At 28.9% G+C, this 11632-nt stretch overlaps 1 protein-coding gene across 2 annotated transcripts; it reads left to right on the top strand.

Moving 5' to 3' along the window:
- The first annotated feature begins 237 nt into the window (after positions 1-237).
- Positions 238-11353, top strand: LOC115963780 (beta-galactosidase 6-like). 2 transcript variants are annotated; one of them, XM_031082945.1, is made up of 18 exons: positions 238-653; positions 3175-3270; positions 3422-3534; positions 4889-4955; positions 5478-5570; positions 5660-5803; positions 5936-6030; positions 6418-6523; positions 6666-6750; positions 6820-6938; positions 7053-7217; positions 7655-7836; positions 7934-8025; positions 8321-8427; positions 8520-8627; positions 8822-8929; positions 9758-9903; positions 11114-11353. In XM_031082945.1, the coding sequence occupies exons 1-18, from the start codon at positions 477-479 to the stop codon at positions 11229-11231; spliced, it is 2121 nt and encodes a 706-aa protein (XP_030938805.1). In that variant the 5' UTR covers positions 238-476; the 3' UTR covers positions 11232-11353. The 2 variants fall into 2 exon arrangements, with proteins under 2 accessions (XP_030938805.1, XP_030938806.1); XM_031082946.1 differs by lacking the exon at positions 3175-3270.
- The last annotated feature ends 279 nt before the right edge of the window (positions 11354-11632 follow it).

The raw sequence follows: 11632 nt of genomic DNA on the forward strand, positions 1-11632 counted from the left end.
AAAGAAACAATATCGTAGACAGTTGAGAAAGAGTGGAAGCAAGAGATAAAAAGAGAACATACAAGTGTGACACGGTCGAGTAAAGTGTTAGCCACAATGATCCTAATTAATAAGGTTTATATAGGAACGGTAAGGTCTAGGGGTACCCTACAATTGAGCCGCTTGGGCCATTACAAAATAATTCAATATAAACTATTTCAAACATTTATGTCTGATATATTGGAGCTACATCTTTGCCATATTTTCCTCAATAACAATGGATAAAAATGGATACAGATAGACTAACAGTGAAAGAATACTAGAATAGCACATTTGACCCTAATATCCCACTCACATTTATCCATAAACTAACCAACTCTTTAAGTACAAATAATCGTGCTTCTCATTTTTCCTTAACGTCCCAATTTCTTTAAATAGCAACCTAGAGAGAGAGAGAGAGAGAGAGAGAGAGAGCAGCAAAGCAGGTTGGGGTTGAGATGGGGTGGTGGTGGAGACTGTATTGGGGGCTTGTGGTGGTCATAATGATGGAAGTAGGTGGCGGCCACGCTGAAGGAGTAGGAGGAGTCACATATGATGGAAGATCTCTCATCATCAATGGGAAGAGAAAAATTCTATTTTCGGGTTCAATTCACTATCCTCGTAGCACTCCTCAGGTAAATGACATTCATCAAAATTATTTTCCCTATACTTCTGGTGGATAATCCATAAAAAAATATATCTTTGACTGACAAAAGAAAAAATTGTGGCATTTGCTCTAAACGAAACTTTCTCATTTCGTTGTGTTAAAACTTGCGTAATTAGCCTAATTATGTGATAAAAAATAACAAACTAACTAACTTTGGCTAATTATGTGGCTGAAAATGGTGGGTTTTCTCTTAGGAATTGCCAAATATTTAATTCGGGCTAATGACTAGCTAGGAAGCCGTTTAAGAGGGACCCAACTGATTATCTAGCTAGTTCTATCTTTGAGTGTGTGTGTATACTGTGTTTATATATATTAGAAATTTTTTATTGGATAAAAAAACTGATTTTTTTATTTATAGTTTTTTATATTCCCCATAAAAGTAGTATCAATTTTTTCTAAAAAATTTGTTAAATAACAAATGTCCATATGGTTTTTATTATTATTATTTTTATATATATACAATATAGAAATTATACTTTAGTCTAATCTAAATATATATGTGTGTGAAGTTCTCTCTTGAAGACTTGAAACCTGGTCCTTACTCCTCTCATAACGTACAAATACTTATACTTATAAAGTAATCATCGCATTAAAGGTGTACAGTGGTAAATATCCGTATAGTTATCATCATGTGAGAGGAAAAAGTATTGAATGGAAAATGCTAAAGTTTCTATAAATTTTACTACAAATTTGGTAATAAATATGATTTGTGGACTTTAACACTGTAACAAATGAATATAAGACTTGTTTTTATTTCTTTTGTTTTTGATTTTGTGATTAGTGACATATTAGTTTTTAATACTTATATTCTAAAATTCATAGTATCCTTAGTATTACTTAGTTTGCATTTGGATTTAGATTATAAGCTAGTTTATTGCTTTTTTCTCCCCTACTATTTGTAGGTCTTATGTGAATTTCCTATTTATTTTATTTAGTTTTTACTTTTTATTTACAGTACTTTCAATAATAAATATTTTAGCAAAAAGTTAGATATGTTATTCCTAAACAAACATTTAATATTGAAAAATTAGTTGGATTAGTGTAACCTGTGCATTATATCTCAATTAATGGAAGTTTGACTGTGATAGAATTTTTAAATTTTAATTAAGGTACAATTTAGATTCTATGTAATGCATATTAAAATATATCAATAAAAATTACATCTCAATCATCTTTAAAACACTGTTTGTACTATGAAATCTTAAAAAAAAAAAAAAAAAAAAAAAAAAAAAAAGAAGGTAAATTACAAATTACACCTATAAAGTTTGAGAGTATTTGGATTTTATACCTTAAAATTTCAGAATATAAATTTTACTGCTTAAAGTTAGAAGTGTTTGGATTTTACACTTTAACGTTTTGGAATTTAGATTTTATCTCTTAAAATTTGGGGTGTTTGGATTTTATACCTCAAATTCAAAAACTTCAAGGTGTAAAATTCAAACACCCCCAAACTTTAAGGGAAAAATCCAAATGCTTTAAAATTTAGGATATAAAATTCAAATATTTTCAAACTTCATGAGGTAAAATCCAAACTCTAAAATTTCAGAGTGTAAAATTCAAATACCTGCAAACTTTAAAGATGTAATTTGCAATTTATCCAAAAAAATAATTAGTTGAACAAGAGAAGCATGACCATGACCATGTATGGTGGCCGGCCAGCATCAAGAAGATGACATAAATTATTTGTGGCCTTTTTCTTTTCTTTTCTTTTAATCTTTATAATTACCTTTAAAGATTCCCAGTGCTGCAAAGAAAAATATATTCTTCCGAACCAACTAATTCCCTCTTTACTAACAATTTTCTCCTTTTTAACAAATAAAAATAATAATGCTGCTTTGCAACCATTTTATTTGGAATAGTCCACATGAAATATAGCCCAAGCAGATCATTTGTCTCCTACTGCATCACAGATTGCACGAGCACTTTCCTTTCTCTACTTGTTTGATTTATAAATATTTGAACATTGGATGTTTTTATTGAAAAATACTAAAAAATATCAACTAATTAAGGCTCTTCACAGTAAGAGTACTTTCAAACATTTTGCTTATAATTCTTTTTCCTTGTTTCACGTTTGTTGTGTTTATTGAAGTTCCTTATATAATCAGATGTTGGTGAGAGAAAAGAAAAGAAAAATGCAACTTATATGGTCATGTGTAGAGGGGGGAGTAGTGTAATTTTGTCCTATTAATTTTGAATAAAAGGCTAACTATAGGGAATGTAACTCTAAAATAATAGCAAATTCTTCTGCTAATTTATGAAGTCCATGGGAAAATTATAAACTATATATGTGACTATAATCTTGGACATACTAATCCTACTATGGTCAAGTCAAGGTAGGGAATCTACCTTTGGTCATTCCCTTGGATCCCTGCTACACCTTTTATATATATAAATATATATATACACACACACAAACGGTTTTTTAATTTATCATGACTAATTAAACATGAGGATTATCTAAAAAGGAAGATTATATAATTTTGGAGCAGATGTGGCCATCTTTAATTGCTAAAGCCAAGAAAGGAGGATTGGATGTTATTCAAACCTATGTATTTTGGAACCTTCACGAACCCCAACCTGGTCAGGTTAAACCATTTTCTCTTCTCTCATATTAGAATCCTCTGCATTTGAAATTGATTCATTTCATAATTTGGTTTTAATATTATAAATATAGAATGTCATAAAGCTCATATTCTTATATCTCTCTCTCTTATGTTGGCATTTTGTGTTGCATAGTATGACTTCAAAGGAAGATATGATTTGGTGCGATTTATCAAGAACATCCAGGCACAAGGGATGTATGTTTGCCTTAGGATTGGACCTTTCATTGAGGCTGAATGGAATTATGGGTACGTATCTATAATCAACAATATATAATATTTAAACAAATTATTGCTATCTAAAAAAATAAAATACACTATTGTTATTTTTCTTTGCTAACTAAATTTTTATTATCAGTTCATCATCATCATCATAACAATTGCTATTACTAAAGCGGACCAGTTACAAGAGCATTAAAGTTCACTTCTAAGGACAAAGTTTGGCTACAAAAATGGTTGTAGTTTGAGGCTATAATCTTACCCAATAAAATAAATATTACTACATATTTTGAAAATCTCACTGTTGATTTGTATATTCTTTACGCTCTCAATACACATGTCAAATTTTGTCTTAATCAGATATTATTTATTATGTGATCTATCAGCTTATATTTTATGTATAATTTTAAACTATCAAAACTTATAATTTAAACAATTTATTGATGATATAGTAATTGATCTTTAATTTTCTAAAAAATTTGCAAACATGGAAGATATTATAAGAAGATGTAATACAATGATGGATTTGTCAAAATTCACCTCCAATAAAAAGATATTGAAAAAGGTTATAACCTAAAGTTACAATCAATTTTGTAGTTAAATTTTGTCCCACTTCTAAATATGAATCTCCAAACAAGTAAACCACATCATAGTAAATATTTTTACACTGTAATTGTCCTTATTTTTAATATATCACTAATCTTTTCTTTTAAATTTTTGTTTACACCTATGATTTAAAATTATTTAATTCAAGTCATTCAAGAAAAACTTTAGTGCACCAATAGGTCAACATTTATTTTACAAAATTTTAACAATTATTGAAAATTTCAAACCTTTTACTTTTAATTTTTAACATTTACTCTTTTTTTGTTTCTAAAAAAAGTGTTTTTTTTTTTTAACAACTGATATATTAATTTGGGAATTATAAAATATTTAAAGAGGATAAATGACTTATAAGATAAATTTATTCTTGGATGCGTGGTTGAATTAATTTGAGAAGAAAATATTAAGGAAGTCTTATTGGTATTGAAAATTATTTTTAGGCTATAATATTGGTTTTTACAGAAAAAATATATTTTTTATTGCTAGAATTATAGTTAAATGATTAATTTTTTTTTTTTCTAATAATTTAACTTTTTGGACATATGGCAGTATATCATGATATGAAAGCGTTAGAAGTATGTCTCCTCTTTATCATTTATGGACTTCTTTCATTCTTTAATCTCGTTGAAATTTACAAATGATATGTACCTTCCATATGATACTATAAATTTAAAATTTCAAAAATCTGTTTGTTGTTATCATCTTAAAATGAGTTATATTTGACTCTCAAGAGTCATGAGTATTGCATTCATCTTTTATTTAAAGAGTGTTTGGGTTGTAGGGGGTTTCCGTTTTGGTTGCATGATGTCCCTGGCATTGTTTATCGATCAGACAATGAGCCATTTAAGGTATACTCCTCTCTCTCTCTCTCTCTCTCTCTCTCTCAATGGGTGATTAGTAGGACAATCAAGTAGCTTGATAAAAAAATAAAATAAAATAAAAATTAATTCTCTTGAATTATATACATGAGTGATAGGACTGAATTTTTTTCCTACTTTTATGTGGGACAATTTCCTCCACCCAATATGACTTAATTCTTTCAAGGAAAAATACTTAAATGTGGTATGTTAAGTTTTTCAATTAAATTTATACATTATCTTGATCAATAAAATACAAACAATGTTTTTATAAAAGAAAAGTACAAACATTTAATTGAAAAATCTAATATATTCTACCTAAGAAATTGCATCTAAATTTTACCCTTTTTTTTTCCAAATAGCAAGGCTCTAAGGTTACTTGAAGGTCTAAAATTTTTCCAAATTCTTGCATTTGATGTCATGCCAAAGTTCGTATACAAAGTGCATTGATTTGATATACTGGTACTTGACAATTAAAATGATTTCATTTTCGTTGGTTATTCTATTTTGTAGTTCTACATGCAAAATTTTACGACAAAAATAGTAAACTTGATGAAGTCAGAGGGTTTATATGCCTCGCAAGGAGGTCCCATCATTCTGTCACAGGTATTATACCTTCTCTTATACCAGTGAATTTGTAATAAATTCTTTATTGCATATAATTTCTCACATGAAATATGTTAATGTTGGTATAGATTGAGAATGAATATCAAAACATTGAAGCTGCATTCCACAAAAAAGGACCCCCTTATGTTCGTTGGGCAGCTAAGATGGCGGTTGGGCTCAAAACTAGCGTACCATGGGTGATGTGCAAGCAAACTGATGCTCCTGATCTAGTGGTCAGTACTAGTTTTGCATATATAGGAATCTAACCTGCTTATTTTAAAATGATTTCTTTTTAAAATTTTAAGATTGCATTGATGCGTTTTGGACCATGTTTTGTATTTTCATTTAAAAAATTAAACATGCAGATTAATACATGCAATGGGTTCACATGTGGAGAAACTTTTCGAGGACCCAATTCACCAAACAAGCCATCACTATGGACAGAAAATTGGACATCTTAGTATGATCAAATCCTTGCATTGTTCTTCTTTTTTATTTTTTATCTTTAGGGCAAGGAGTTTTAAGTAAATGTCACATTCCATTCACTTTAAAGAATAGTATTCTATAAGAAACTAATGGCTAGCTTTTAAAAGTTTGGAACTATGGAGGAAATGACAGTTGAAATGGTTGCTTGGTACTACCTAGCAAGAGAGTATATATATATATATATATATATATGTTATCATGCTTTCCAATATGAATCTGAGTTAATGATTTCCAAGCCCCTTCCCTTTTTTATAATATCGTAATAGAAAACTTCTGCTATATAAATGAACTGAATTAGTTAAAAACAATGATTCTTAGTCATTTAAAGAGTCAACTAACTGTAATTAACCTTCTTTTGAAGCTATCAAGTATATGGTACGAAGCCTTACACAAGGTCTGCAGAAGACATTGCATTTCATGTAGCACTTTTTATTGCAAGAAATGGAAGCTATGTAAATTATTACATGGTATGGTATTTTAATTATAATGTGCATTAACTAGTGCAATTATATTTCCATCTGAATATATTTTATTTTATTATCACTTATACAAACTTAATAACCCTAATCATATATATCACATCTAATATGGCACTCCATATATAACTAGTACCATGGTGGAACAAATTTTGGGAGAAAAAGCTCTGCATATATCATAACAGCCTATTATGATCAAGCTCCTCTTGATGAATATGGTAAGTAGCATAAGTTCCTATGCTTCTTAAATAGATGGATAAAATAATTAATACTTTTAATAATTTTAGGACTCATAAGGCAACCTAAGTGGGGGCATCTTAAGGAATTGCATGCTGCAATTAAATTGTGCTCTACAACTTTACTACATGGAGTACGAAGAAGTTTTTCTTTAGGTGAAAAGCAAGAGGTAATGTGCCAAAATTCTTATTATGTTTTCTCATATCACTGAATGTACTTAAAGATGAAACTTAATATAATATTATATTAACAATTATTTTGTTTATTTCTTTTAATTAATTAGGCCATTGTTTTCGAAGAAAGGGAAGGTAGCTGTGCGGCATTTCTGATAAACAATGATACACATAATAATGCTACTGTCCAATTTCGAAATATTTCATTCAAATTGCTTCCAAAGTCGATCAGTATTCTTCCAAACTGTAAAAAAATTACTTTCAATACGGCACAGGTAATTCAATTCTACATATTTGTAATCCTACATTCTAACTGTTAGGACAAGAAATACCAAGTTGTTGACTCATTGGGTAGAGCAATAACTATAATTTTTTAACAAATTTCTAGCAAAATTTTGTTTTAAATTTTGAAAAAATACATTTATATTCAAATATGCCTCAAATTCTTGTTTTGACAAGACCAATATTTGTATATATAATCTATTGTAGGAAATTTGTTGTTTAGAATTTAATCACTATCTTGCAAGTTTACAATAAGTTGGCATATAAAAAGTGTGTGCGTATATATAAAAGGTTTAAATTCAATTATGTTGTTTAGAATTTAATTGATGTCTTACGAGTTTACAGTCATTTGACATATAAAGTATAGAATTTTTTTTTTCCTTTATTTTGATGGCGAGCTTAAGTTCCATGTTTTTCTTATATTGAATAGGTGAACACAAAGTATAATAACAGAATCATAACACCAGTACAAACTTTTGGTTCGGCTAATAGCTGGAAAGAATTCAACGATGTAATTGTGAACTTTGGAGATACATCACTAAAATCAAAGAGATTACTTGAGCAAACAAGTACAACCAAAGACAAATCTGATTATCTTTGGTATACTCTTAGGTAAATTCATCTCTCATATTCATGCATTCTCTTCTTTGCATCAACCTAATGACGTTTATAAAGAATTAATGGATTTTGATTTTCTTTTGAATTATAGGTTTCAACACAATTTGCCTTGCACTAAACCAATACTTCATGTTGAATCTCTTGCACATGTTGCGCGTGCTTTTTTGAACAACATATACATAGGTAGGTTACTTCATTTTTTGATAATTCATAGTTAGTTCACTTAAATTCAAACTTCTTTGTTCACCTCAACTAAATAAATATATATATATATATATCTTCTAACATGTTGAACCAGAGAATCCTCCTTTTAATGATTGAAAGGCAAGAAATATAAGATTTTAAAATTGTTGGATTATATTATATATGTTTATGTATACTATGTTTAAAAAAAAAAATTGAAGCCTTCGATTAAAGTTCAAGAATTTTTGAGTTTCAAGCTAGTTAATTACCTTCACCTGTTATGTTTGGTATTCAGGTTCAGCAAATGGAAGATTTAGGCAGGGCTTCTCGATGGATATTCCAATTATGTTAAATAAGGGAATGAATAATATTTCTATACTCAGCGTTATTGTTGGGCTAAAGGTAATGATTTTGTAACTTTATTTCTTTAAAATTTATATTTATATGTCAGCTCTAAAAAATAAAAATAAAAATTGTTTGTGCTTTGTGTAAAGGGTTCGGGAGCTTATCTTGAAAGAAGAGTGACTGGCTTAACAACAGTGGAAATTCAATGCAACAAAAAAGTGTTGTATGATTTTAAAAACTATAAATGGGGATATAAGGTTAGTGCTTCTACCTTGAATTAATCTACCACTATTTTTAGACTTTTGAACCATGTTTAATTACAAAAAGAAAAAAGAAAAAAGTATATTGAACATGACTGCGTAATATTTGTTCTACGGGATAATGTGCTAAGATTGGATATGAGATAATGATTTATTGGTATTATTTAAACTCAATTCATTAATCATTACAGGTTGGACTACTTGGAGAGGAATTGAAAATATATAAAAAAACAAAATTGGGAGATGCAGTCTGGAGTAAAAATCGAATTTCTACCAATCAAATACTTACTTGGTACAAGGTAAACTGTACAGTTTATGTATGTAATGACAAAACCTCATGTAAGATATATATATATAAATATATATATATATATATATATATGCTAAATTATCCAATAATGGTTTTACTAATAGAAGAGAACACAGGAAAAATAGGGTTGCAACTAGCAATTATAAAGGTTTCAATTCATTCATACATAAAATTTATTGATAATGCTTCCTCTAAGTCCATTTAGAAATCTCATCTACTAACAATCAAATGATCATTTGTGTGTGTTTTACTAGTAATTTATTATCTACTAACTCATTGAGTAATTTAAATAAATCATATGACAATTACATATATCATATATATGAATAAAGTATAGCTGGATGATTATTTGAAATTTTGAATGGTTACCAAAAAAAAAAAAAAAAAAAAAACTCGTCTAAATTAGTTTGAGGATAAATTGTGCCTATTTAGCAGTAAGGTTTTAATTAACATTTTTTTGATACATTGATATTTGGGATTATAGAGATTTAAAACCTGAATGTTTTTGTTGAAAACACCAAATGGTGTCAACTGGCCTTTTAAGTTTTCATTCACCTTAAGTCTACATACACACTCCTCAATGTTGATTTAAGTTTTCTAATATACTTATAAATCATATGGTTAAATAGTAGGTAGATCAAATCTGATCATCCTCACTTCAATCTTAATCATTTTATGTCTTTTTTTTTTATGTCTTAAATTATAAGAATATGTGAGAATACATTATAATCAGTATATTTGTTTTTCACTCTATAATATTTAATATGCTTGTATGGTTAATCTACGTGAATAAACATACAAATCTATAATTTTGCAGATATTTTTCAATGCACCCAAGGGAAATGACCCTGTCGCCTTAAACCTGAGTTCAATGGGAAAAGGTGAAACTTGGGTTAATGGACAAAGCATTGGTCGCTATTGGATTTCTTTCCATGACTCCGAAGGCAAACCATCACAAATAATGTATGTAGCCATTAGCTATCCACGTTAGCTTTATATTTGCAAATAATAAACATAAAACAGATAAAATAAAAACTTATGTACATACACATATAAGAAGAGAATTCCCTAAAAACATATTTGGGGAAAACCTAAATCCAAAAATCACTCGTGAGATTTCAATTCTTCCTTATAACTCCATGAGATTTTCATATTTGCCAAATTGATCTCTATGACTAATTTTTGTTAGCTTTTATGGAAAAAAAAAAAAAAAATGAAATCATGTGACTATCACTTGAGTAGTGATACGAATCAATTGTTGAGTCCTCTTAATATGGTCACGTGATTTTTCTATCCAAAAAAGTTAACGAAAGTTAATATCAGGGTTTAATTTGGCGAAAATGAAAACCATAGAGAGTTATAAGGAAGAACTAAAATTTCATGGGGGTGTTTTTGTATTTTACAAATAATAAAACAATAGGTAAGAAATAATTGCAATACTTCAAAACCATAAAATAGCAAATGCCTTAGTTAAAGTTTAGGCTACGTAGCCATGGACTTATGGTCACAGGTAATTTAGAAAGAGTAAAAATATAAGAAAATCGTTATATTTTTGTCTTGTATGATAACTTATGTAAATTGTTGTCGCCTCACATATAAATCTAGGTGTCATTTGGCTTATACTTCTTTCAATATCATCGTGGTCATCACTTGTCCTAGGTCACGGTGTCATCCATGCTCAAACAACTACTTAATTTGTTTCAATATCGCAACCAAAGACAATGAAATTAAAAGAAATTTTTTTAAAAAAGAAAAGTATTAGTACAAGTCCTTCACAACCAACCATTTAATTCTACATCTAAAGATGTGGATTATGACTTTATTGTTAGTTAAACTTAAACAAGGTAGCGTATGATTGAACTTGTTGCAATGCATTGCAAGCTGTAGGATTCAACTTCCAATTGTTACTACAAACCTATACATTATACAATTTTAGTCATCGTCTACAAAATTGAAACCTATTGTTAATTTTAGTCATATATAATTTCAATGTACGTAGTATAAATTTATAAATCAAGTTTAGCAAAGATAATTCTTTTTCAGCTAGTGCATATTTATAGAACTAAACAAGATGAACAGAGAACTATACATGCACACACACATTCATTAGACCTATATAAATCTACATATGTAATTTCCTTTTTTTTTTTTTTCTTTTTTTATGTTTTGCTAGGTATCATGTGCCCAGATCATTCCTTAAAGCTTCTGGAAATCTTTTAGTTTTGCTTGAAGAATCTGGTGGCAACCCTCTTCAGATTTCCTTAAATACGGTGTCAATCACCAATGCATAGGAATATGTATCTTTCTATCACTTCCCTCAGTAATTTCATAGAGAAAACAGAAAATTTGCTAAGAACACTTTGAGTAGAACTCATGATGTAAATCCCAACACATTGAATTCATTTGAATAATAGGAAAGGTTCAAAATTGTGTTCATAACTTATTTCTTAAAAGTGTGATATGACATTCAAGTTGTTGGAGGACATTTTGGTTTCTCAGCCATGTGTCAAATAAAATAGGCTATAGATCTCTACACCCGAATTCAAAATGAGAGTTGAATTCAGTATTCACTTTGACACCTGAAAGTGGAGAAGGTGATAAAGGTGTGAAGGAGCGGTGTACTTTGAGGACCAACACAAAAACTATGACTTATAGAACACCATCAACACTAAATATTCTTTAAAAAGAATAT

Source organism: Quercus lobata, chromosome 10, assembly GCF_001633185.2.
Source record: "Quercus lobata isolate SW786 chromosome 10, ValleyOak3.0 Primary Assembly, whole genome shotgun sequence".
Lineage (NCBI taxonomy): Eukaryota > Viridiplantae > Streptophyta > Magnoliopsida > Fagales > Fagaceae > Quercus > Quercus lobata.

Excerpts from the sequence above, each read along its gene's own strand:
- LOC115963780 (XM_031082945.1), top strand. The coding sequence starts at position 477 with ATGGGGTGGTGGTGGAGACTGTATTGGGGGCTTGTGGTGGTCATAATG. Across the intron at positions 8,026-8,320 it reads TTTGAACAACATATACATAG|GTTCAGCAAATGGAAGATTT; the intron begins GTAGGTTACTTC and ends TTTGGTATTCAG. Across the intron at positions 9,904-11,113 it reads GGCAAACCATCACAAATAAT|GTATCATGTGCCCAGATCAT; the intron begins GTATGTAGCCAT and ends ATGTTTTGCTAG.